This window comes from Podarcis erhardii (genome assembly GCF_964252035.2).
Source record: "Podarcis erhardii genome assembly, chromosome: 5".
Classification (NCBI taxonomy): Eukaryota; Metazoa; Chordata; class Lepidosauria; order Squamata; family Lacertidae; genus Podarcis; species Podarcis erhardii.
Window position 1 is genome coordinate 36,234,373 of NC_138509.1, and position 27,571 is coordinate 36,261,943.

General features: G+C 42.9%; 3 protein-coding genes across 7 annotated transcripts in view; all 3 read right to left on the reverse strand.

The window, feature by feature from the left end:
- LOC309341930 (putative lysosomal acid lipase/cholesteryl ester hydrolase) overlaps window positions 1–1,128 on the reverse strand; it is a 99,802-nt gene extending 98,674 nt beyond the window's left edge. The window contains exons 1-2 of one of the 2 annotated variants that reach the window (XM_081861921.1): window positions 911–1,106; window positions 166–283 (exon numbers count right to left, since the gene is read on the reverse strand). In XM_081861921.1, coding sequence (XP_081718047.1) covers window positions 166–283; window positions 911–1,039 — 247 coding nt within the window. In that variant the 5' untranslated portion in view covers window positions 1,040–1,106. Of the gene's footprint in view, window positions 1–165; window positions 284–910 lie in introns of both variants that reach the window. The other variant, XM_081861923.1, reaches the window with a different exon arrangement.
- Window positions 1,129–6,246: 5,118 nt separating this feature from the next.
- On the reverse strand, window positions 6,247–26,488 carry LOC309341970 (putative lysosomal acid lipase/cholesteryl ester hydrolase). Of its 4 annotated transcripts, none has more exons than XR_014156613.1 (3): window positions 13,430–13,501; window positions 9,971–10,042; window positions 6,247–8,792 (listed from the first exon to the last, which is right to left on the reverse strand). XR_014156613.1 is itself a non-coding variant. In XM_081862015.1 (3 exons), exons 1-3 carry the CDS (start codon window positions 26,453–26,455, stop codon window positions 8,559–8,561), a joined length of 324 nt encoding a protein of 107 aa, XP_081718141.1. In that variant the 5' UTR covers window positions 26,456–26,488; the 3' UTR covers window positions 6,247–8,558. The 4 variants fall into 4 exon arrangements, 2 of the variants coding, with proteins under 2 accessions (XP_081718141.1, XP_081718140.1); XR_014156614.1 differs by lacking the exon at window positions 13,430–13,501 and adding an exon at window positions 11,994–12,176; XM_081862015.1 differs by lacking the exon at window positions 13,430–13,501 and adding an exon at window positions 26,438–26,488.
- LOC309342736 (putative lysosomal acid lipase/cholesteryl ester hydrolase) lies at window positions 15,078–26,125 on the reverse strand (the record flags this gene model as incomplete). The annotated part of the gene is made up of 4 exons (XM_081863567.1): window positions 15,078–15,179; window positions 17,751–17,857; window positions 20,432–20,578; window positions 26,022–26,125. 4 exons carry the CDS (start codon window positions 26,123–26,125, stop codon window positions 15,163–15,165), a joined length of 375 nt encoding a protein of 124 aa, XP_081719693.1. The 3' UTR covers window positions 15,078–15,162.
- Window positions 26,489–27,571: the final 1,083 nt, after the last annotated feature.

Sequence of the window (27,571 nt, forward strand, 5' to 3'; positions counted from 1 at the left end):
GAATAGTCACACATTACCAAACAAATTCACTATGTGTTCTTGCAATAACTCAAACTTTTGCAAAGCAAGAAATTGTCATATTATAATTACAATGAAAATTCCCCACACTATTGAACATTTATATATATGCACACACACAAATTATAACTCCAAACACAAACTCACCCTTGTTTGACTGATTTCTTTTCCCACGAGGAATTCTGTTAATACTCAGGATATATCCATCATCTGTCACCACTTCATATTCCTCACTGGGATAGCCTCTGAAAGAAATAATTTCGCTCTGCAAGGCCAAGAGAGTTTGGTTGAGAAGGTTATAAAGTGGCTAAAAAATGCCTAAACACTTATTTTCACAGAAAACAATTGGTAACTAGAGTATGCAGATAGGTGAAAAGTGAGTTAAAGTAGTAAGACTGTGAATGTGCCAAACACAATCAGTTGTTTGCCAGTTCAAAAGAAATCTAAGAATTGATTTCCTGCCTCCCTCTGGCATAATTAGAAATGAAGGGAGCCTTCTGTTGCTGAGGGTCTTGGTGTAGCACTTAAATATTTTTCTTCTTGCAGTTCAGCAATTATAATGAACTCTGCAAGATGCTAAAGTTGCCACTGTTGGAGCAACTAAATGAAGCTCACAGAGCACTGGCGTCCAGTGAAGCACAAGCTGGGAACTACTTTAGGCTGCTTATTCTTTTAAAGAAAATGTTGTAAGCTATGCTGAGCAATCATGCATTGGCAAGACAAAGTATGTATTCAAAATAAAAGAATAATAAATATTTTCTTGCCCCCTAAAATCCCAGCAGCCCATTAAAAAATGAACTTCAGTTTTACGGAGTATAGCACCATTAAGCATCACTTATTGCCAAAGATTCCTTGAGGTAAGAAGACAGGAAAGAAAAGGTTAATGGCTTACAATATTCATAGTAGCTTCTGGATTTACTTTTCTTCTTTTAAAAAATATTTCTGAAGTAAGGAGGACTAGGACAAGGCCTGCCCCCAATATGAAGAGCCACATCCTTGACTTGCCTGGAAACAAATCCATATTCCAGCACAGATATATGACTGCTGCTCCACAGAGCTAGATTGAAGCAACTGTCGATGAGATGCACTTCATTATATTCCACAGGAACAAATTACAGGTGCCTTAAATAGCTTGCAATTGTTTGTCAATTACAAGCAATACCCACCTGGTGAGAAGAAAAAAAATTATGTAATGATGTGATGGAATTGTCCCTTGCTCAACTTCCAACCTACTCCGAAGTCATTTCCACTGAGTTCACACAAGTGAGCCTTGATAAACCTGCTTAATCTCAGGATCATGCTTTTGAGCCCTATATTGAGCAAAAAGATTCCTGGGTTTTACGAGAAGAACTCCATGGTCCCTTCCAAGTCAACAGTTTTACGAATCTTACGAAACTCTTTCCTTGGATCTATGCTCTCTTTTCATTTGCCATCGCAATTCATCTGCTGACCTGATGAGTAAAAAGCAAACAGAAAAACCACACCAAAGTCTCCCAAGTAAGCAGAGCACTCAGGGAGTAGGAGAAGAGATCCTCTTGTGGATTGGAAACTGCTAAGAAACAGGAAATCTTAATTTCATATACTGTATAAGCTCCTGGGGTCTGTCCTGACAGTGATTGAGATCATGGGGTCATAGTAGATCACTTGCTAAAGATGTTGACCCAGTGTGTGGCTGCTTTGAAGGGGGAAAAGGTGGATTTCATGCTGGGGATCATTAGGAAAGGGCCTGTAGATAACACTCCCAATATCATAATGGCATTAGGATCCAAGAACCCGTTGAGGTGCTAGGCCAGTATTTGGAGACAGTGACAGGCAGGATGCGGATCAATTTTTTAAAAACTGAATTCTGAAAGAACATAAGTGCTATGTGTTTCACGTTCTCCAGTCTGGAAAGTGTGAAGATGGACTGTTCAAGATGGAGCTGCAGTCTCCTGAAAGGAATAGACTTATTGTTTAGGGATTATCCTGGATTATTTCAATCTGTGCTACATAGGCTGCCCCTGAAGATGATTCAGAAACCTCAACTTTACCAAAGGAAGCAGTCAGGTTTTTGGCTAAGATTGCGTATACAACCTGTTTTAAAATACATGGGTACAGGGATCTAGGCCCAATTCAAGGTGCCCACATTAGTGTTTAAAGCACAGAATGAATTAGGCCCCAGAATATCCGAAATATCACAGATCCTTGAAAATGAAATCAGCAGATGGGGCTTGGTAGCAGAGGTTCGGGGTGGTGAGTGCCTAGGAGAGCACAATCTCCCTGGCAGCTTCTATTCCTCACAAAAGTGCATCTGCCATCTTACTTGTATAGTTTCCATCATATGGTGAAGACATGTCTTTTTGCCCTGGCCTTTGACATCTGAGATATACATTTTCTTTTAAAGTGCTCAGATTAAAGGTTTGGTGTGCATAAAATGTGATGTTTGTATGCATGGAAGTTAACTTATGTACCAGTGTGTATTTGGAAAGCAGAGAAGTTTGCAATTCAGGGAGATGGTCCATTCTAGGTGAAAGTGAAAGCCTAGTGGGGTGGTTTTTTCCCCATTCCAGAGGGTTTAGGCTACCTAATGACTCATTACAAGCAGATCCCTCATCAGCAGAAAATTTAAACCTGAAAAGTCAACATCCTTGTATTGTGGGAAACTGGCAGAAAAATTGCCAGCTCAGCATGTTGGGAGAAGGGTTTCTGAGCATCCATCTGTCTTGAGGCACAATGTAACAGGATATGCAAAACCCGTACTTAGAAAGATCCTAGACTGGGAAGTTCCTATTGCCTTTTGGATCTAACAATGTTGCCAGTTTCTGCTTAACTCCAAATACCTCTCTGAAACAAGCTATTATATTAAGCAAGTTGATGCTATCTGCTGTCACAAGATAGAGCTGGGCCAGTGGCGTAGCGTGGGGGGTGCAGGGGGGGCCGGCCGCACCGGGCGCAACATCTGGGCAAATCCACTGGTTAGGGGGCGCAAATCCACGGGTTAGGGGGTGCAAATTACTTGCCTTGCCCCGGGTGCTGACAACCCACGCTACGCCACTGAGCTGGCCTTCCCATCCTTCCCCTTCTCTTGTCTTGATGGCCTTCTTTCCCCTGGTGTAACTACACCTTTATTCCCTGCCATTATAAGCACTAAACACAAATTTAAGCAAATTTAAACAATAATTTCTTTTTCTGTCCACCAGGGATTGCAATTTCAGAAATTAAATTTGGAAGCTGTAATTTAACTAGATTCCACCAGATGACATGCAAGATCACTTCTTTGACTCCAGATCCCTTGAGTATATATATGTAAATTTAAGATTTTGCTTTATTTGCTCCAGTGTGTATCAGTTTACACTTGCTTGGATTGAATTGCCTTTACCATTTCACTGCCTCTTTGAAGAGATCATTTTGAATCCATTTATTCCTACTCTTTTCTTCCTGTTTCTTAACAGTTACTAACCCACAAGATGACCTCTCCTCCTACTCTAATACGCTTACCGGGAAGCCTTTGGCATGGTGTGATTTACTCACTAGGTCAGAAGATGAATTGCAATGGAGATTAAAAAGTGTGCATAGATTTAAGGGAAGAGTTTCATAAGCTAAGTTAGAATGATTTAAAAATCAAACCACAGACCAAACCGTTTTTAAATGCTATTTTATACATGGATTATGAAGAATTCTCACTTTTATGGTCCCCATTTTCAGCTGTGAATTTCATCTCTGTGCAGCAGTGGGAAAAATGCACTTCAGTTCATCAATGCAAGAAAAAAAACCCCAGGTACAATCATTTGAACAGAGTTCAAGATGCAAATATATAGATTTGTGAAGTAACAAAAAGTGGCTTCCCATAAATTATAAGTAAAAAAAAATAAGTAAAAAAACAAACAAACCCTATTCACACCATTTCAGTCTTGTGACCATTACTCTAATATAGTTAATACCTTAAGATTGCAGATGTGCAGAAAAAGGATCACCTCACATCATTGTGACATCAGGTGATGGAAAGATGGAGGAGATAAGATTCCAGCCTGTGGATCAGATCCACTTCCCACCACTGCTCTTATTTATTTATTTATTTATTTATTTATATTATTATTATTATTATTATTATTATTATTATTATTATTATTATTATTATTACCCTGTCCATCTGGCTGGGTTTCCCAGCCCCTCTGGGCAGCTTCCAACAGAATATTAAAAATACAATAAAACATCAAACATTAAAAACTTCCCTGAACATGGCTGCCTTCAGATGTCTTCTAAAAGTCAGATAGTTGTTTATTTCCCTGACATCTGATGGGAGGGCAATCCAAAGGGCTGGTGCCACTGCCAAGAAGGCCCTCTTAGTTCCCTGTAACCTCACTTTTTGCAGTGAGGGAACCACCAAAAGGCCCTCAGCGCTGGACCTCAGTGTCCGCTCCGAGTCACCAGTCTAGCTGCCGCATTCTGGATTAGTTGTAGTTTCCGGGTCACCTTCAAAGGTAGCCCCACGTAGAGCGCATTGCAGTAGTCCAAGCGGGAGATAATCAGAGCATGCACCACTCTAGCAAGACAGTCTGTGGGCAGGTAGGGTCTCATGCTGCATACTGGATGGAGCTAGTAGACAGCTGCCTTGGACACAGAATTGACCTGCACCTCCATGGACAGCTGGGAGTCCAAAATGACTCCCAGGCTTCACTGAAGCAGGACCTGGAGGAATTTTACCCTTATGCTTTTCATATACAAAACAAAATAAAAAAATTCCTTCCAGTAGCACCTTAAAGACCAACTAAGTTAGTTCTTGGTATGAGCTTTCGTGTGCATGCACACTTCTTCAGATACACATGTGTTTCGTGTGCATGCACACGAAAGCTCATACCAAGAACTAACTTAGTTGGTCTTTAAGGTGCTACTGGAAGGAATTTTTTTATTTTGTTTTGACTATGGCAGACCAACACGGCTACCTATCTGTAACTGGAACTATGGAAGGCTTTTCATATAATCAGTTATCCATATAATCAGTTATCAGTTATCCATATATTCATATATAACCAGATATTTCTATGATGATTTTATATAATCCATGTTTGAATCGGGAAAGCTTCTGCTTAGCTTATAGCAAACTGCTTAGAGCTGAAAAATCCTAAATGAACTCTGCCCTAGTACCCTCCCTTGTTCTCTTCGATGTCTCACTGAACAAAAGGGGGGGGAGCAATAAATCTGATGTGCTGGCACTTCCCCCCTGTACCAGACAGGGTCCTGAGCAGCTAAACAGGATGATGCTAACCCCAGTATGTCCCAGTATAGCAGATGGTCGTGTAGGAGCACAACAGCCGAAGTTCCCTTTTTGCCTTAAGTTTCTGTTTCTTGCCATAAATCTAGGGGAAAGGTTAAAACTGCATGTTCAGACTGTAAAAGCAGAAGTTGGGAGGGAACTCTTTACATGATCAGGGAGCAAAGCTTGAATGCGCTCATTCGTTTATTTTTGCTGCCATTTGCGATTGTATCCGATTATGTCATGATCTATAATGTATGTACTCGGGTATAAAGCCTCTGGGCGCTAGAGCCCAGTCTTTTGGAAAGGATTCCACTGGGTCAATTATTGCTCAGCAATAAACATCACTTTCTTTTTCTCCACTGCTGCGTCTGTCAATCCTTGGACACTATTTGAGTTGGTCACTGGTACCTTAAAATCCTTGCAACACACACCTGGTCCTTCAGGGGCACAGTTACCCCATTCAGGACCAGGGAGTCCTCCACACCAGCCCGCCCCATGTCCCCCGAAAACAGTACATCTGTCTTGTCAGGATTCAGCCTCAATCTGTTAGCTGCCATCCATCCTCCAACCACCTCCAGACACTCACACAGGACCTTCACGGCCTTCTAGGCTGACTGGCAGCAGTTCTCCAGGGTTTCCAAAGTGTCTCTTTCCTGCGCCTCCCTGAAGATACTACAGGCAGAACATGGAACCTCCTTGGGGTGAAGCAAGTGTTCTACTACTGAGCTAAGGTCCACCGAGGACAGTAGTCTAATACATGCTCAGAACTTGCAGTCCAACAAGTAGGAACGGATATCAATGCAGGTATTGAAACTCATTTCCAATTGTGTTTCATCTGAAGGTGCAAGCTTTTAAGTCAGGTTGCTTTCAGATTTCAGCTTTATTGTTCTGGGATACTCTGAATCTAGAGTGGGTAGCATTCAATTTAGTCATGGTAATTAATTTCAATACTTCTACTCTTTGTAAAACTTAGTTCAATACCATCCAAATCATGTTTTTGAGAAGCTTCATTAAAATAGTTCATCAAGTGCAGGTATGCCTTTAAAGAACAAAGTACAAGTTGCAAACATGTAGAGCTGTGAAGTTACAAAAAGTGGCTTCCCATAAGTTAGTTCTGCAGTACAAGTAAAGGAAAACTATTCACAACATTTCAGTCTTGAAAATATTACTCTAATAAAGTTAACGCCCTAAGATGTACACAGGTTCAGACATTGCTAGAACAAAGATGTTAGCAGAGATTGGCACTCTTTGGAAAGCCTCGCTATTAGCCGATTGCTGGAATTGGCATATTGCTACACACGGAGCTTTGCAAGCCATGACAATCAGCTGGATCACCTCACATGATTGTGACGTCAGGTGATTTGACAGTTGGGGAAGATAAGGCCCAAGCCTCCTGATCACACCCACTTCCCCACCACTGCTCTGCACGGACTGGCAGATGTTCTCCAGGACTTCACAATGGGCTCTTTCCTGATCCCACCTGAAGATACTACAGGCAGAACATAGAGCCTCCTAGGTGTGAAGCAGGTGTTCTACCATGGAGGGCAGCATTCTAATACATGCACAAAACCTGCATTCCAACAAGTAGGGACTGATATCAGTGCATATTTCAAAAATTCTTTCCAATAACTTTCAGTTCAGTCTTTCAGTAACTGTGACATGCCAGGTTGCTTTCATGATGCAGATTGAGTGATTTGGAACACATGAATGTAGAGCTGGTCTTCCTAACTGTGTTATGGCATTCAGTTTAGTCACGGTAATTAATTTCAATACTTCTCTGAGCAAAATTTAGTTCAATCCAAGATCATGTTTCAGAAAAAAATCATTAAAATAGTTTTCACATCATCAATATAATACCACAGGTGTTAGCAAGGAACTTATCTCCACTCTACCCTGCATGATATTTGGGAAGATCAGATATACCTCCCAATATACATTACTGTGCAAAATTAGGGGCAGGTCATTTCCCTTCTCCATGACTACTGTTTGTGATGAGAAGTCCTCTTATGTCTCGACGCCTCCATTAAAGGCACTTCCGGGTCTGCAGGCAGACTGCTCGCTCTGAGCATCCTGATTGCTGTGAGGAAGCGGGAAGAGTGCTCAGGCAAAGCACCTCCTCAAAAAAGTCTGAAGGAAAAGTTTGGGTTCCAAAGGGTCCAGCAGTGTCAAAGGACGCTCTCTAGGAGCTCCCAAAACTTCCAAGGGAGCCAAGGGAGATCCAAGATTGAGCACATACACAGAGCGCGATCGAGACCCACAGCAAACTGCCTTTAAGGGCCTCCAAGCTGTTAAATAGGAGGTCTCCCCCCCCCCCAGGTGTGGGTATTTATCTGCATGGAAAAAAACTGCAGGGACTAAATTAAGTATGAGAAAAATACTGGCTAATGGTTATTTTTAACAAGCATTCCAGGCGATGAACTGAGTTTAATCTGTGATTTGCCTAAAGCACTGGATGCAGAATTTTTAGACTTTATAAATATTTTCTAACAAGAGAGCCAAACTGGAAAGAATTCTAAATATTGTGGAGTGAATGAGAAGAAAGCGGGATGTTGACATTGTGTGTGTTTTTAATATATATTCTAAGGACTATTTTTTATTTCCTTTGCTCCTTTTTTACAATTTTAAAGACACTGACACTATGGGATTGAATTGAATTTTGTCTGTTTTCTGCTTTTTTGCCATCAAGATAGATGGTTAATTTCTCTTTATTATTATTTATTTGGATCTGACGGGGACTAGATATAAACTGGAGCAGGTGTAATTTACTTTTATTTATATATGGATTAAGAGGTGGGCTTTTGGAAGAAACTGAAGAAAAGGGAAAAGGAGATTTAGTTTGAAAGACCCCAGAATTAACATAAATAAATGGATAATTTCAGGGGCCTTTGAAGCGGCTGAAGAAAGAGTCACACAGCTGAGAGACATGTTTTTTTGTGAATGAAAAAGGAGACTTGTAAAACCTCTGTTTGAGTTTAGAAGGGGCAAAATTGGGTCTAAAGGCTTCCCTTTTTATTTTATCCACTTTTTTGTAGCTTGGGAAGCTTTGTGAATAAGTTGTAGTGAAAGAGGGAAAACAGGAAATACCTCCACTAAAGATGCATGGGTTTAGATAATTATATGTGGTGCATAAATGTTATTTCCTGAGGGATTTCCGTACTTTGCATAGACAGCTTAGTAATAGTGTTTGCATTTATAAACATAGGGATTTCTTTCCATGGTGATTTTTTCAAAGTAGTAGCAGTTTCACTCATCATCACAGACTCATAGTGCTGGTTTCTTGGAGGACTATTTCAGGATCCCAAACTCACTCATAATTCTGCATAAACTCAATTATCTCTTCATACAAGCGCTGTGGGGCATCAAGGCCCAAGAAGAAATCCATGTATTCCCAGTCAGGAATAAACTTGTGGTAAAATAAGTTTGGGACCTGAGGCAACAACCAGGCAACATCCTTTGAGGTTGAAAGCAAGTCGTTTCCACTGCTCCAGAGAGCTGTTGGAATAGTCATTTGTTTAATTTCATAGGAAGGTGCTGTTTCCTAAAAGAGAGGGGGAAATAACCGTTTAAAAAATAGTTTGTAGCTTAGGACTCTGCAAAAACTTCCTTATCAAAACAAACACATATATAAGGGGAATATAAACTGAGCAGTTAATGTGCATAACAACTGGACAATTGTGCAGATTTACAAGGCATCATAGAGAATGTGCACATAATCCATGAAGAGGAAATTGTGCACATTTCCTGGTTAATATATATAAAGGCTCCAGCAGGCCTAGGGGAATGTGCATAGATTGAGTGACCTTTGTACATTGTCTGGCCATTATGCATAATCTCCAAACACTGCCAAATTCCACCATAATTGCTCTTTCTAAACCTCCTTGCTCAAACTTCAACTCTCCACATGCGTTGACAGACAGTGCAAGGGCTCCTAGGATTGCTAGGCATTGTTTTTGTGCCTCTTTTTTTACTTTCTGGGCTCTTTTATGGCCATTTTTGCACTTTTTCTAGTGATGTCTAGGTTTGGCGCAATGTGCGTGTGCATAGTCACAAGTCAATGAAAAGTGCTTAAATTGGTCATTGCCTGTATGTGGAGTTTAATCACAGTGGTACCTTGGTTTACGAACTTAATCCATTCCAGAAGTCCGTTCTTAAACCAAGGTGTGCTTTCCCATAGCAGCGGGGGACTCAATTTACAAATGGAACACACTCAACAGGAAGCGGAACATGTTCTTATTCCAAGGCAAAGTTCACAAACCAAAACACCTACTTATCCAGAAAGTCTGATTCAAGGACATTAAGAACATCTTATGCAGGCATTTAAATTATCTAAAGAATATGATGGAAGAAGTATAAAAACACCTGTACAAAAAGCTTCATTTTATTCAGATTACTACATAGTTTTTCACATGGTGTGGTTATATTCTTTTGATATATGTTCAGTTTATGGAATTAAATATAGATTTTGCTAACATATTTATGGGCATCACAACCATTATGTTTTCTGTATATACATATATACAGCCTGATTATAAACTTCATTTAAGTTTATCACTCTTAACGTTTTTGTTTTACATTGGAACTTCATATTATCCACCATGTGTTATACGAATATCAGCTTTTCCCACCAGTAGCTATGGCCAAGCCTTACCAGTATCTACCCTCATATAAACAGAGAGAGAGAGAGAGAGAGAAATGCAAATAATGAGAAATTCTTACTTGATTGTGGTGAGCCATGTTTTCTTCCTTGCTTCCCCAGTCAAAGCCTCTGAACTTCCCAGTCTTCTTACACTGAAAAAGAGGTGTACCATATTTTGAAAAATCAAATGGGAATATGGTGGTGATGATGACGACGCCGACAACGCCGATGATGATGATGATAATAATAATAATAATATTTCTATACCACCCTTCATCCAAGGAACACAGTTCAGTTTACAATATAAAAGCACAAAAACACATAACATAAAAACAAAGGAACGAACACCCCCCCCCCCAGTTTAAAAGGCCATTGGTGATGTAATTACGGTAGTCAAAAGCCTGGGAGAAGAGGGAAGTTTTTGCCTGGTGCCTAAAGATAAGTAATGAGCCACCCAGGAGAGAGCATTCAAAAAGTGTGCATTCATCACAAAAAAGGCCTGTTCTCATGTTGCCATCCTCCAGACTTTTTGTGGAGGGGGCACATGAAGAAGGGTCTCAGATGATGGTTTCAGGGTCTGGGTCAGTTCCTACGGGGAGAGGCAATCCTTGAGTATAGTGGTACTGAGTCACTTCAAGGCCTTATAGGTCAAAACCAGTACCATGAATTAGGTTCAGAAACTGGCAGCCACTGCAGTTGGGCCAGGATTGGTGTTATCTGTCCAAACTGTCTTGCCCCAGTGTGCAAACTGGCTGCTGAATTCTGCACCCACTCAAGTTTCTGACTGTCTTCAAAGGCATCCCCAGGTGTAACATGTTGCAGGATTGTAACCTATAGGTTACCATCATCATCATCATCTTTTAATTTGTATACCGCCTTTCTATCTTACAATACTCAAGGCAGTTTACAAGCTGAAGAAACAAAGAATGTAGATTATACATTCTAATGCAATCTAATAATGCAGTCTAATACATTCTAATTATACAATCTAATGCAATACAAAGATGTGATAATAAAACATAACTTTAAAATACGCAACCTATGTCAAATAAAGTAATATTCAATATTCATTAGAATAGTATAGAATAGTATCAAATATCAGCATATAAAAATTAAACAGAAATCCACCCTTAACAATTACAATAAATAATTTCTAAACTACAATCAATAAAACAACAGAAAGCCGTAGTGCATAAAACAATACAATACAATAGGCAAGGCAGGTGGAAGAAGGCCTTGCCTGATGAAGTCTCTCCCCTCACAGTTCTTCCTCCAGGCACTGCTTCCTTATGTGGACTTCCAGGGCTGGGGGGTGGGGCAAGGCAGATGGAAGAAGACCAGAGCATAGACAACTGAAGTTAGGCTATTCCTGCCCAGATAGGGTCACAGCTGGGCCATCAGTTGAAGCTAATGGAAGACACTCCTCACCACCAAGACTACCGCAGCCTCATGTGACAGCAAAGGATCCAAAAGTACCCCTAAGTGATGTACCTGCTCCTTCAGTGGGAATGTATCCCATGGGGGATAAAATCAAACCTTAAGGAACCCCACATTGAAGGATCCACAGGACCAAATAGCACTTCCCAAGCATTACCATGCAAGTAGGACCAGAACCACTGCAAAGCATAAGCCCCAACTCACAGAGTGAGTGAGTGCTGCTTAGCCCCAACTCACAGAGTCGCTCCAAAAAGACACCATGGTCAGTGGTATCAAAAGTCATTGAGAGGTCCAGGAGAATTAATAGGGACACATTTCCCCTGTATAGCTCCAACAGAAGTCATCATATCAGGCAACCAAAGCAGCTTCTGTGCCAAAACTGGGCCTAAATCCCAACTGAAGTGGATCTAGAATATCCCCGGGCATAAACAGGGATTAGTGAATGAATCAATAGTCATGCTGTAACTCAGGCTATGCAATAATGTTTAACCTCCTCCCTTTGGGGAGCAGAACAATGCTGTAAACATCCAAAGAAAGATATCGAAAAGCCACTGGTATCATTTCAGCTTTTGCAGTTTTCTAGACTATTCATTCTTAACTGACTTGCTATAGTGAGAATGATGGAGAGGTGTACTGCCACTTAGGATTTGTCTAATTTACACTTACTTGGAAGTAATTCTCATTTAACTTATGGGCTGCAAATTTCTTTTGTCATGTAATCTGAATTTTCCTTTCTGCTCCCTGCAGCTAGATTACGTGGATAAGCAGCTCGGGTTTGTGCAGAATTGAAATATATGGCAGGGATCAGGAACTTTCACTCCACAAGACAACCTTATTCTGCCAGGGGACCCAGGTTGGCCCACACACTTTCTCCAAATACTCCCACCTACTAACCAGCTGAGATTGCAGCTCAGAGAGGCATTTTGATTGAAAGACTTGGGGAAACAAATCAGCAAGAGGTTTGCATCAGAATCCCAAACTAACACTAAAGGGAGGGACTTGCAACATGCTTTGAAATCCTCCATTGTTACATCAGGTAATTGACAGGTAGGCGGTCCCACCCTGCTGTTAAATGTCGCCTATGATAATAATAATAATATTTTATTTATAGCCCGCCCTCCCCAGCTGAAGCTAACAACAGTAAAGTAATACAGCATTCTAAAATCAATTCATTATAAAATCAGTTCAAATCAATTTGATGGCAACCACTGGGCTAAAGTTCTGTGAAGAATTACCAAAGGAGGGGGTCAGGCTGTGCCTTGGCCAAAGGCCTGGTGGAACAGCTCTGTCTTGCAGGCCCTGTGGAAAGATGTCAAGTCCCGCAGGGCCCTAGTCTCTTGTGACAGAGCGTTCCACCAGATCGGAGCCACAGCCTAAAAAGCCCTTGCTGTGGTTGAGGCCAGCCTAGCCTCTCTGTGGACTGGGACCTCCAGGATGTTTTTGTTTGAAGACCGTAAGGTCCTCTGTGGGACATACCAGGAGAGGTGGTTCCATAGGTACGAGGGTTCTAGGCCATATAGGGCTTTAAAGGTTAAAATTAGCACCTTAAACCTGATCCTGTACTCCACCGGGATGAAACGAATCCTGATAAAAAACTGCCCTGTGGTGTCAAAAGGATTCCCCAACCCTGTTCTTTTCACAGGGCCATGCAGACGTTACCAGTGACTACATTCAAGACCATGTACTCCCAAATCATAGCCCTTCTTGGCCTGCCTTATGCTACAACACATAGCCTTCACTAGCCTGGAGTCCTCCAGATGTTCTGGATTACAATTCTCATCAACCCCAGCCAGCGTGGCCTGGCTGATGGGAGTTGTAGTCCAAGCAGGTTGGCAAAGGTTGCAGTTGCACTCATAGCACCTGGGTTATTTATTAAAACACATGTCAACAAAATACCACAGAAAATTAATATTTGTTCAACTATATACAGAGGAAATATATTTTCAGTTAAAAGAACAAATCCACTGGGGGAATGATTATATATGTTGCTGGTGAAATACCACTGTTTGGTAACTTTAAAAACACAAAAATCTTATTTGGCTTTAAATCCTTTAGCATAAAAGCAAAATATATTTGTTAAATACATTTGTTAAATATTCTACCTGACTCCAGTGAAGTATGTTTTGAACCGATGACCCAGCTGGCCAGTGAGATACGTATACTTCGATTCAACTCTGTATGAAAGAGCAAAACGCTTAGCCGAATTTATCACAAGGGTGCAACAGCCACTTCACTTCCATTTGGTTTGTTTGAACAAAAGCAGTGCACCAGAGCTCTGGATATCATGCAAGAATCCTTGTTTAAGTAGAAGTTACATGAACCTCTTTATGGATATCAGCTTAACACTCTAAACTAGTTGCCAGTCCCAATATTGTGTTACCAAACAAGAGGGAAATTCGCTTAGAGCAAAGCATGTAACTGATCCACAAAATAAATTCATTTTTACTTTGTACATTCCAAAATACTTACAGTGCAATCCTATGCACATTTACTAAGAAGTAAAGTGTACTGTGTTCAGCCAGGCTTACTTCCAGGTAACTATGCACAGGATTATAGCCCTAACTATAATACTTTTCATTATACAGTACAACTAGGACCAATTCAGACATGACAAATAAGATCCATTGCTGCAGTGGGCTACTGCATTGTGTATATTCCTCCTGTGTGACATGAATTCACCCCACCCTGCTCCAATGTCATGTCCAATTGTGTTACCAAGCATAGTTAAGGGGCACTCCAGGACTAATCAGGAACTATGAACTCAGGAATGCTCTTAGCTATAGACATGTTGCATCATTGTGGCAAGGATGTCACAGCCTTCTTGTAACTCTTAATGGCCCCTCTGCACATTAATGGATCTCAGCAAAGCTAAGACACCTGCCGGGGAAGCACTGCAACCCCCAACTAGGGACAAAACAAAAATTCCAAAGGAGCAAATGTATAAATCAAAACCACAAGTTGTAGCGAAGACTACCCTTCCCTTGTAAGTTGCACCCAGCAAATGAGACACCATCAACGAATCCATCTTTTAATTTATAGTCATCATACACAGACCCTCTACGGAGACCACCCATTTTTTGGTCACAGGTTTGGTCACCTCTAGAGATATTGTTACCAACTTGGCATAAGGATTCCCATGTAGGGGTGGGGGGTCTTCATCAATGTTTGAATGCAGGTGACATTTTCAAACAGAATGGCTGACTTTGCCCAAACTATGCTGATTTGGACACTGGTGGCGCTGTGGGTTAAACCACAGAGCCTAGGACTTGCCGATCAGAAGGTATGAGGACTCCTGAGGTTGATATATCTTCATCTTAGTTTGGATGCAGGGCACCAGCTTGAATCAAGAAGGCAGCCCAATTTAAACCAAATCAAACATTCCTCCCCCATCCAAGCAAATAATTTGGGCCAGTTCACGCCCTGCCCGACTTCAGTAGGTAGTCCTAGTTTAGTGTCTGTGTGTACACTCCCCCCAATCACAAATTACACTATCCATTTGAAAATCACATTTTTAAATTAGTTTCTTCAAATTCCTGAGCAGTACAGTACTAGTGCTCAATAAAGCAGTCATCTGGGAGCTGCCTCAAGCTCATTTTGTCCTGGAGTAATTAAGTTACGGATGTTGTAGTGGCTATCATTTCAGAGATGCCTCCACACACTTATTTTCTTTAGATCACACTCTCTACCTCCTATTAAGTAGTCAGAAATCTTGCCACATTTAGGTTTTTCATATTAAAGCCAGTTGATAGGCACATAAGACTGCTACAGAGATAATCAATTAAGAAACTGTTACACACATAAGTAGCCATGTGTGTTGCTTTGAGGTGACAACTGCTTAGTTCCAAATATTCCCTGCCAAAAGAAAAACATGAGTACATAGGTCATTTTGTTATTCAAGCCTGTTTTCCTAGAGGTATGTCTAATAATATCAAGTAATATCTAATATCTAATAATATCAAGTAGCAACAAAATACCACAAAAAATATTGCCCACTCACAGTGACCCCACCACCACCACCAAGCAATGCCTCAGCCCCAAAAGGGAACAAACTGGACAAGACAAAACTATGGGATTTTAGAAATTGGCCAAAACTTTATTGATTCCGGATGTATCATATATGTGGGTTGGCTTGTTGGTGCCAGAATACCCCTTAAATAATCTATGGCCTTTTAAATGGTGTTTTGTTTTTGTTTGTTATTATGGTATGTATTTTTGTGGTTTTATATTGTAAACCACCCTGTTCTCTACCTGAAGGGCAGCATAGAAATTAAATACAGCTGTCTAAGAGTTAAAGTGCATCTTGGCATGTATGCAATGTGCAACTGGCGCCCTTCCAAGGAATCTGAACGGAGCATTCAGTCTGCTTTTGCCAAGGGTAGAAGTAGTGTAGCAATAGCAGCCAAGGGTGAGCTGTGAATCATAAAGCCCCCAAGGTGATCAAATATCCCCTGAGCCACCAGGTGGCTTTAAACAACCCAAAATTTCTCATTCTCAATCCTCCCACCAACAGGACTCTAATCTGGGAATAAAACTGACCCTGTTACAATGTTGTGGAATGGGTCACTGAGCTCAAAACAGGAGGAGGGGAGCACTGGCCAACTCAGGACCCCAACCAAACAGGCTCCAACATGATCAGCAAGTATTTTTGAGTCCAGAAAAAGGGTTAAATACCACCATACTGTCAAGATCCTCATGGATCTTCCCCATCAGCAGGAACTGTAAGCTTGTACAGGTGACTCTATTTATGAGGGGGTTACATTATGCACCCCCACACACATCAGTGAAATTGTGTAAAATGGGGAGTCATCTGTATCAGATCAGCTGAGCATGGGGAAGAACCTTCCCTGCCTGTTAGCCTGTCAGCCTGTCTGCTGCTGAGCTACTCCGCATGCCAGCTGTTAAGCAGGGAGGCCTCCTGCTCTCAAGGAGACCCTCCCCAGAGCCTGAAGAGGATATCCTCTTCAGGCGCTGGGAAGGGTTTACTCGCAAGCTAGGAGGACTCTCAGGGTGCTCCCCATTTCTGAGATCCACTTGCAGGTTCCTTGGGTGCATGGCCGCACTCAAATAGAGCATGCATAAATGCGGAGTTACCTGTACCAAACCCTTTAATATGGGCCCTGAATGCAAACATAGGTATGAGGGTTGTTCTTATACCAGCACCCCTTTGTTCGTTACCCACAGCAGATACTTTCTGCTGGCACCCAGGACACAGCAAGATGGAAAAATGGGCACCTCGTTTTTTACTACAAAATACTGGTAGTCCTGGGTACAGAGTAGTTAATACAACATCCTGATACCAAGTTGCAGCATTAACTAGTGTAGGTGTCTATGAGAATGACAAATGGTCTCAGGTCAAATGATGGGTACAAAATGCATACTTTGATCGTGTTGTCAGAAATCTGAAGGAGCTTAGTTGCTATCGTATTGGGAAAATAATTCACGGTGACTAGTTGTGCCAATCCAAAGAATATTTTTATCTTCTGGGTGAGTTGTGGCATCGTTGAAAATGCAATGAATGCTATGAAACACGATGAAAGATAGAAACAGAAATAGAAGAAAAATGAATATAACAATCAATGTAGTCTTGATAAATACTGAAGAATACAAAATTAGCTCACAAAAACAGTAAAGTCCACAGTATTGTAAGGCCTGTGAAGAAGTGTTTGCCATCACAGGCACATGATGGCCATGGCCAGTACAGGGAGTGCCTAAAGAATGGACACCGAGACTGGTACTGGGTTGAATTAAACCACAACTTTATTGATTATAGGAAAGAGTAGGTATGGCCAAGGCACTGGGCAAGTATCCAGCATAAAGGCAGCCTGCCTGCTATCTGATAGGAACCTGGTTGGGTGGACCTTGTGCTGAGTCACCCTGACATGGACTGGGTTCCACAACCCAGCAAAGCTTGGGAGAAGTGTGTTGGCCCATCAGTCCCCCATGGACTTCAACCTCCTGGACCCCTCAAACAAGGTACCCACACTCAGCCTACACTTTTCTCCCCTTCTCTTGGGGGTCTTAATGCAATACTTCCAGGGGTTGTTAAACTACAGCTTCCTGTTACACCCAGACTGGGAAACTCAGGTAAACCAAAGCAAACTCTGTTGGCTCAGATAAACCAAAGCAAACAAAAAACACAGTTAAGGTGTGTAGGGATTATTATACTCCACACACCACTTTTTGTCAGTCCATAGCAGCTTTGAAACATTACTTTTATGGGAAGCATTACTAAATAGGAATATGTAGGAAACCTACACAGAGATTGTTATTCATGATGCTTCTCCATAGGTTTCCATAGGCTCCAAGTGAAATCTCTGTACCATAAACAAGATCTGTATTGAAATTAATATACAACACCAACCATAGAAATAAATGTGTTCTATTACAATGGCCAAGGTGTGTTTAAGAAGCCTTCAAACCTACCCATTGTGGCCTGGGAATGACCAACATAAAATATTTTCTCCTGTCTGGTTTTGCTCAGGATAAAATTTCTAGAAGCTGGAAGGTCGTATTTAGCCATTTCATCATAACTGCAAAGGAAAAGGAATATTTACAGACTTGAATATGCAGTGAGATCTACATTGTGTAAGCCGAGCATGCCATGTTCTCCACCCAGCGCAATACAAGAACAGATTTGAATCTGGCACACAAGAGGTCACCTCCTCCATGTACTCATAAGCATTTGTGAAACATAGTAATTATGATTAAGCAATTACTTATCCTCCTTTTTAAAGCTTTTTTAAAATGCCAATTTCACGAGTAACAGTATTTATGATGTGAGCTTCCCCTCCCTTCCCCCCTCCCCATGTCTGGCCTAGTAAGTTTACTGGGAATCAGCAGGAATCACACTTGGTCCTCCCACATAAAATCTAATGGCACCCAAAGTTAACCTGATCTGTTGGAAGAAGAAGAAGAAGAAGAAGAAGAAGAAGAAGAAGAAGAAGAAGAAGAAGAAGAAGAAGAAGAAGAAGAGGAGAAGAAGTTTGGATGTGGTATCCCGCTTTATCACAACTCTAAGGAGTTTCCTGCTTGGCAGGGGGTTGGACTCGATGGCCCTTGTGGTCTCTTCCAACTCTATGATTCTATGATTCTAAAGCGGCTAACGTCTGCAGAGCTCACCAAAGTCATATTTCATCCCTTTATGCTGGGGTTATCCAGCTTCATTTTGCTGTTGACACCCATCTGTCTCAGAAGACAATTAAAGAGTGTGCCTTGTGCTGTGAAGTCAAAGCGTTACAATGCCTGCTGTGGATGCAGAATCTGATACACATATCTTGTTGCTGCTGGGGCATCACGTTGTACTGATGCAGCTATACCATGGCACTTCTTTCTATGCTCCTTCAGTGGTCATTCCTCCTCTAGTCATTGCTGTGGATGCATGACCTGAATGACTGTCTGCAAGGGATTCCCACACAGTGGGTTTAACACTGCCAGCCTTCATTGTCACATTTGCAGGCAACTTTGTAATGCAGAGTTGGTCTGCCAATGGGCCTGCTGCCTGAAGCCAACTCACTGTAGAACACATCTTTTGGGAACCCTGCCATCTTCCATTCTTCATAAGAGCATATAATTCTTCACTTGAAGAATGTATGCTGTTTGTTTGTTTAAAGACGTGGGGATACAGGGCATAGCCCGTAACTGGTTGTGCTCTTTTATCTCTGGTCGGGGACAGAGGGTGGCACTAGGGAGGGAAATGTCGTCGCGCCACTCCTTGGTATGTGGAGTGCCTCAGGGCGCAATTCTCTCCCCGATGCTTTTTAACATCTTTATGCGCCCCCTTGCCCAGATTATCCGGAGCTTTGGGCTGGGCTGTCACCAATATGCTGATGACACTCAGCTCTATCTGCTGATGGATGGCCACACTGACTCGACCCCGAACACACTGACCAGATGCTTGGAAGCTGTGGCTGGATGGTTTCGTGGGAGCCGATTGAAACTAAATCCTTCGAAGACAGAGGTCCTATGGCTAGGTCGGGATGACATGGGGATGAGGGACCAACTCCCTCCTCTTGCGGGGGCCCAATTAGTGCCATTGCCTTCCGTTAAGAGTTTGGGTGTAATCCTTGACGCCTCCCTTTCCATGGAGGCGCAGGTTACAGCAACAGCCAAGGCGACATTTTTCCACCTTCGCCGCATCAAGCAGTTGGTCCCTTACCTTTCCCGCCCTGATTTGGCCACAGTGATCCATGCGACGGTCATCTCCAGGCTTGACTACTGTAATTCGCTCTATGCGGGGCTGCCCTTGAAGCTGTCCCAGAAACTCCAGCGGGTACAGAATGCTGCAGCGAGGCTCCTCACGGGGTCTCTGCCATGGGAGCATATTCACCCAGTGCTTTTCAAGCTGCACTGGCTCCCGGTGGAGTACAGGGTCAGATTTAAGGTGCTGCTTTTGACCTTTAAAGCCCTTCACGGCCTAGGACCCTCGTACCTACGGGACCGCCTCTCCCGGTATGCCCCACGGAGAGCCTCAAGGTCCATAAATAGCAACACCCTAGTGGTCCCAGGCCCTAAGGAAGTTAGATTGGCTTCAACCAGAGCCAGGGCCTTTTCAACTCTGGCTCCGGCCTGGTGGAACGCTCTGCCTCATGAGACCAGGGCCCTGCAGGATCTGATTTCTTTCCGCAGGGCCTGTAAGACAGAGTTGTTCCGCCTGGCCTTTGGCTTGGAGCCAATTTGATTCCCTCCCTCCCTCTCTCTCTCTCTCTCTCTCCCTCTCTCTCTCTCTTTTGTTTTCTTTTCCTTCTCCTCCTGTGACGAGGCTACATTTTAATATTTTAATGTTCCATTATTTTAATGTTGTATTTTATTTTTGTTTTTAAGTTGTAATCATTCTTCTTGTTTTATTATTGTTTGTAAGCCGCTCTGAGCCCGGCCTTGGCTGGGGAGGGCGGGGTATAAATAAAAAATTATTATTATTATTATTTATTAAAGAAACAACTACCAATTATATTTATTTGGAAATTTATGTTTATACCTGCATATCTTGTATTTTCAGGGCACTGTTCAATGTTGAAACAGAGGAGAAAGAGCATGGCAGATTAATCATCCTAAAAGGAAGACTAGGAACCAGAAACACATAATGAAGTTTAGAAAGCTCTCTGTACCTTAATTGCCAGAATTCCTCTTGCTTCACAGTATAGTTGATGTGTTTCATGGACCAGGTGTTCCCTCTACTGTTTCCTAGCCAAACGTTATAGCCAGCATCAGCCAGTATGAAGCCCAAGCTGTTGTTGTCCAGATTTGCCTGCAAACTAGCTCAATGTCATTGACTGATGACAAGAAATACCCATCTCTGTGTTCCTCTATGTCCCACCAGTTTTGTTTATTTTCCACTGGACAAATGTACAAGAAGGGAAGGGGGAATCCTGAGACAGAACTGCAAGTTACTGGATTTCAGCTCATTTCTTTCTACATTTTTCAAAGGACATGTATAAAACCTATGGATGTAAGAAGGCATCATCTTCCATTCCACCCTATATTCATCACATGCCACACTGTTCCCATTCTCCTCCAATTTGCCTTCCACCCAAATATCATTCATCTCACTAACTGCTATGGGGAAATTATGTAACTAGCTTTAGGGACATTGTTGTAGGCAAAATTTGTCTGTTTATGTCCTTTATCACATCATTCTCTTTCTAACAAAGTGTTTTGTGGAGTTTCATGTCACACAAATGTTCCACAGCAGGAGGTCACACTAGTGACTGAGGATCCTCAAAGCAAAATGCAGGTATCACACACATACACACCAGTTTCATTTGTGCTTTAGCGGAGCTAGCACTAACCAAACAAAATTTCAATTTAAACAGCATTATTCCAGCAAGTGGGAATAACTTGCTGGGTAAAAACCTCAGCGCCTAGGACTTGCCGATCGCATGGTCGGCGGTTCGAATCCCCGTGGCGGGGTGCGCTCCTGTCGTTCGGTCCCAGCGCCTGCCAACCTAGCAGTTCGAAAGCACCCCCGGGTGCAAGTAGATAAATAGAGACCGCTTACGAGCAGGAAGGTAAACGGCGTTCCATGGGCTGTGCTGGCTCGCCAGATGCAGCTTGTCACGCTGGCCACGTGACCCGGAAGTGCCTGCGGACAGCGCTGGCTCCCGGCCTATAGAGTGAGATGAGCACACAACCCTAGAGTCTGGCAAGATTGGCCCGTACGGGCAGGGGTACCTTTACCTTTACCTATTCCAGCAAGTATCACATTTACATCTGAGTCAGCTAATCGATGTATAGAAAAATTTGAAAGAACATACATGCTGAATGCAGGTAACCCTCATAGGCATAACATCTACTTTACAATCTAAATCTTTTAGTATCTGTATAAACCACATGATTTCATTGCATGCTAGTGACAGGCTCCCATATTCTGCCTCACAGGATGAGGTCACAACAAATCCTTGTTTCTTTGACCTTCATCCAATTATGGAATTGGCAAACATCATAACCATTCCACTTGTAGATTTTCTAGCATCTACACAGCTTCCGCAGTCCACATCAACAAATACTTCTAGCTTTTCATCTTGTGTACTAGATATCTTCAAACATACATTTAATGTCCCCTTTAGATATCTGATGAGCAAAATTGATCATCAACGGAAGATTTACTGAGGAGTGCAAAATAAACAAGGGAACCAGACAGGGCTGCCCACTGTCACCACTGATATTTATCTTGGTGATGGAAGTCTTGAACAATCAGATAAGAAAGGATCAGCTTGTTAAAGGCATCACTCTGGGAAACAAAACATACAAAATTAAAGCTTTTGCGGACGATTTACTTGTTATGACTGAAACCCCTAAAGAAAGTCTGAAAAGAGTGCTGGAATTGATTAAAGAATTTGGAGAAGTGGAAGGCTTTAAGCTGAACATAACAAAAACAAAAATGTTGGTAGCACATCAGCAGCCATCCTGTCAGGCCTGCTGGAGGCAGTGGCTGGATGGGCCTTGGAGTTCCCTAACCTATTGGTATTGGGGGACTTCAACATCCATGCTGATGCCACTCCCTCCTCACAGGCTCTGGACCTGGTGTCTTCCATGGCGACACTAGGGCTCTCCCAGTTTGTTTTGGGCCCCACACATCAAGCAGGCCACACGCTGGATTTGATCTTTGGCGTTGGTATAGATGTGATCATGTTTCCTTCAATGAAGGTGCCATGGTCTGATCCCTACGCTCTAAAAGCCAGGATTGATGTTCCACCCCCACCCTGCTTAGGTGGTGAGCCGATTTGGGCTCGCCCGCAGAGGCTGATGGACCCTGATAGATTCTGTCAAGCCTTGCGGGACCTTGCTCCCCCTGGCGACTCATTGACTGAGCTTGTTGAGGGCTGGAATACCCAGCTCCTGGCAGCCATCAATGAGATCGCACCTAAGCGCCCTCTGCGACCCCGCAGAAACCGGGCTCCCTGGTTTACCGAGGAGCTCCGGAAAATGAAGCGGGACCTCAGATGGCTAGAGCGAGTATGGCGGGGTGCCCGTGACGGAGCTTCAAGAACACCTTATAGGGTTTTTATGAAAACCTATGAGATGGCAGTGAAGGCCGCTAAGAAGTCCTACTTCTCGGCCTCCATTGCATCCGCTAGCTCTCACCCGGCGCAATTATTTAGTATAATTCGGTCTTTAACGTCCCTCGAAGGACAGCCAAATTTAAATAATAATTTGACACACAGCTGTGAGGCATTTGCGAGCTTTTTTTGCGGAGAAGGTCCTGTTGCTCCGCCATGACCTCCCTGCCAATTTGGATACAATAAAGGAACTGGAGGCCCCTCGACTGTCCTCGGGTCCAGTATTGGACCACTTTGACCGGATATCCCCAGCCGATGTGGACAGACTCCTCCGAGCTGGAAAGCCCACCACTTGTCCTCTCGACCCGTGCCCGTCCTGGCTGATTAGAGCGTGTCCAGACGAGGTGCGGGCTCCCCTGGGGGATATCATCAATTTGTCCCTTGGCACCGGGACATTCCCAGGGGAACTGAAGGAGGCAGTGGTGTGCCCGCTTTTAAAGAAAACATCATTAGATCCCTTAGATCTATCCACCCACACTGGAAGAATGGCAGATGCAACTGATGGACTATATGGAACTGGCAGAAATGACGGGCAGAATTCGAGACCTCGGAGAGGAACTGGTGGAGGAGGAGTGGAAGAAATTTAAGGACTATTTACAAAAATACTGTAAATTGTACGAATGTTAAGAAAGATGTAAGATTCGTAACAATATGGCTCCAATAAATTAGTAACAAGGAATATAAATTTAAATGTAATTGAAAGATAAGACAAATTTTGGATAAAAAATATCCTAGAATTAACTTTTAAAGAATAAGAGTTATTTAAACTCTAAAATTTGAGACTCAATATTGGACAATTATATAATATAAATTGAACTAAGTAAATAATTTGCTAGAAAAATTTATGTGTTTAGAGTGCAGGAACAAGAGATGTGAGGAAGTCCAAAGATGAGAATGAAATGTGGTTAATGAAAAAGAACATGTTTTTATGTATGTTGTTGTTTATTGTTTAAAAATTTAATAAAAATTATTATATAAAAAAAAGATCCCTTAGATCTATCCAATTACCGCCCGTTTTCGAATCTTCCATTCCTGGGTAAGGTGATTGAGAGAGCGGTTGCTGAACAGCTTGGTAGGTTTCTGGATAAAACATTGGCTCTGGATCCATTCCAGTCCGGCTTCCGCGCTGGTCATGGGACCTTTGGCTGGGTTGGGACGATATGGGATTGGGGGGGGGCAACTCCCATCTCTTGCGGGGGCGCAATTAGTGCCAGCACCGTCTGTTAAGAGTTTGGGTGTAATCTTTCATACCTCCCTCTCCATGGAGGCGCAGATTGCAGCTATAACAAAGGCGGCATTTTTTCATCTCCGCCAAGCTAAGCAGTTGGCTCCTTACCTCTCTCGCCCTGACCTAGCCACTGTGATCCATACAACAGTCACCTCCAGACTGGATTATTGTAACTCGCTCTACGTGGGGCTGCCCTTGAGACTGACCCAGAAACTCCAGCGGGTGCAGAATGCCGCAGCGAGACTCCTTACGGGGTCTTCGCTGCGAGATCACATTCATCCGGTGCTATACCAGCTGCACTGGCTCCCGGTGGAGTACAGGATCAGGTTTAAGGTGCTGGTTTTAACCTTCAAAGCCCTATATGGCCTAGGACCCTCGTACCTACGGGACCGCCTCTCCTGGTATGCCCCACAGAGGAACTTACGGTCTTCAAATAAAAACATCTTGAAGGTCCCAGGCCACAGAGAGGTTAGGCTGGCCTCAACTAGAGCCAGGGCTTTTTCGGCTGCGGCTCCAACCTGGTGGAACGCTCTGTCACAAGAGACAAGGGCCCTGCAGGACTTGACATCTTTCCGCAGGGCCTGCAAGACAGAGCTGTTCCGCCAGGCCTTTGGTCAGGGCGCAGCCTGACACCCTCATTTGGCAATCTTTACAAAACTTTAGTTTATGGTTGCCATCAATTTTGATTTTAATTAATTTTTATAATGTTTTTATAATGTTGCACTACTTTAGTGTTGTTAGCTGCCCTGAGCCTGGCTTCGGCTGGGGAGGGCGGGATATAAATAAAATTTATTATTATTTATTATTATTATTATTATGGTTTCATCTATTGCCATTACTGTATTATAGAGGTTTCTATAGTCAACTAAATGTTTAGTATTTTGCCTGATTATAAAATTCATTTAAGTTTGGACAGCAGTCTTTGTCACCAGTAGTTATTGTGATACATTTCCATTTTTTACTATTATGTAAACAGAGGGAGGGACATGAGCAATTACTGATAAATTTTTCCCTGGTTGTAGTGAGCCAGATTTTCTTCCTTGCTACATTTCAAAGTGTATTTAGGACTGTAGTCTAAGGGCTTGTCCACACTTCCTCTTGTCCCGTACACAGAAAAGAAGTTTTCTGTTTATCCTGCACTTTCTAGGTACAGGTCTGAGTGGTTTTGCCTTTGCCTCACTGCCCCCCCCCCCCCCCGGAAAACCTGCTCTTTAGCTATAAACGTGGGGCTACCTTTTGAAGGTGACCCAGAAACTACAACTAATCAAGAACGCGGCAGCTAGACTGGTGACTGGGAGCAGCCACAGAGACCACATAACACCGGTCTTGAAAGACCTACATTGGCTCCCAGTACGTTTCCGAGCACAATTCAAAGTGTTGGTGCTGACCTTTAAAGCCCTAAATGGCCTTGGTCCAGTATATCTGAAGGAGCGTCTCCACCCCCATCGTTCTACGCAGACACTGAGGTCCAGCACTGAGGGCCTTTTGGCAGTTCCCTCACTGCGAGAAGCCAAGTTACAGGGAACCAGGCAGAGGGTCTTCTCGGTAGTGGCACCTTCCCTGTGGAACGCCCTCCCACCAGATGTCAAAGAGAACAACAACTACCAGACTTTTAGAAGACATCTGAAGGCAGCCCTGTTTAGGGAAGCTTTTAATGTTTGATCTATTATAGTATTTTAATATTGTTTTGGAAGCTGCCCAGAGTGGCTGGGGAAGCCTAGCCAGATGGGCGGGGTATAAATAATAAATTATTATTATTATTATTAATCACAACAAATGACAATCTGCAGAACACCTGATTGCCATTCAGCTCTAAAGATCAGGTTTCCCTAGGGGAAAGTGGTGGAGCAAACAGAGCCCCACCAGCACAAATCTCTCTGTGCCTATTCCAAACAGTTCAATGGGACTTACTCCCAGAGAAGCATGTCTAGGATGGCAGCCCAAGTCACAAAATCAGAGTCAGAAAGAGCAACTCCTTCAAACCCTACTGCAGCCACCAGAGCCGTAAGGATCATCCTACAGTACCATAATTGATCCTAAACAGAGAAGAGGTTCATGGCAAGCCACATTTAGGAAGAGACAACTCCAGATGGCTCAAAGAAACAAGCCAATTTCCAATAGCTCTCTACAAAAACACTCAAATTCTCATGGGCAGAGGAAATACAGATCCATATCCTTCACTGTCACAAGTCCACGACATATGCCATATGTGGTCAAAGAAGTCCTGCACCTCTTTATCAGCCTGTTCTCATGAATATGATCAGCCATTTAAAGCTGAAATCTATACACAAAACTTATTTTAACATAACTGAGGATTTAGGTGCTACCTGAGCCCAGTGAAGCATGGTCTGGACTGATGTCCCAGCTGGACTGTGAGAAAAATATACCGTATTTTTTGCTCCATAAGACACACTTTTTTCCTCCTAAAAAGTAAGGGGAAATGTGTGTGCATCTTATGGAGTGAATGCAGGCTGTGCAGCTATTGCTGAAGCCAGCAGAGCAAGAGCTGTGCAGCACCTCTTGTTCTGCTGGCTTCCCAGTGAAGCAGGAGGAGGAATGGAAGGGAGCCCTTACGGAGCCCCTTCCGTTCCTCCTCCCGCTTTGCAGAAGAGGCGCTGTGCAGCTATCACTGAAGCCAGAACAGCAAGAGCGAGAGCTGCGCAGCTTGCTCTGGCTTTTCAGGGAAGTGTGATATTCAAGGGCAGAGAACTTTCCTGGCACCTGTCTCCCCCTGCTGGAACTATGAGCCTTCTGTTGTAGCCCAGCCTATTTCTGCTGTTGTGTTGTTGTGCTGGCAGTGGTTCCAAACCCCTGACCACCTGAATATCGCTCAGGGTCTCGGTGGGCTACAAAATTACTTTTCTGCCTTTTGTTGAATAATTGCAATATACTGTACTAGAGCACAGATTGGTAACCCTTTCGGACTTGCTTAGGGGAAAAAAGAAGAAAACATGTTGTAAGCTGTCTTGAGCATTTGTATTTGGATGGCAGGAATAGTATTTTGAAATTAGATAGATAGATAGACGGATGATAGATAGAGAGATAGAGAGAGAGAGAGAGAGAGAGAGAGAGAGAGAGAGAGAGACAGATAGATAGATGATAGCATAGGTAGAGTGAATAGTCGTAGAATCCAGCACTTGTTGCCAAATATGCCTTAACTAAAGCAAATACAACACAAAAAGATAAATAGCTTACAATATTCATAGCAGCTTCTGGATCCAGGTATTTTCTTCTTCCACACATCCTTGATCTGTGTGGAAACAAATCCATCTTTCAGCACAAATATACAAGACTGGTCCTCCACACAGCTAGATTAAACCAACTGTCAAAAAGATGCACTGAAAGCTATATTATATTTCACAGAAAGAAATGGCAGGTAACATGGCTTACATAGCTTGCAACTAACTGTCAAGAACAGACAGTGCTTTCCTGGATGGGGTGGGGGAACCCCAGCCAGTTCT

Bases quoted from the DNA above. Each gene is read 5' to 3' on its own strand.
- LOC309341970 (XM_081862014.1), bottom strand. From the start codon at position 11,588: ATGGTGTCTTTTTGGAGCGACTCT. The intron at 10,043-11,564 runs GTGAGTTGGGGC...CCTCTTTTTCAG, and splicing joins TGTCTTTTTGGAGCGACTCT to TGTAAGAAGACTGGGAAGTT. The intron at 8,793-9,970 runs GTAAGAATTTCT...CCTCTCTTTTAG, and splicing joins ACATGGCTCACCACAATCAA to GAAACAGCACCTTCCTATGA.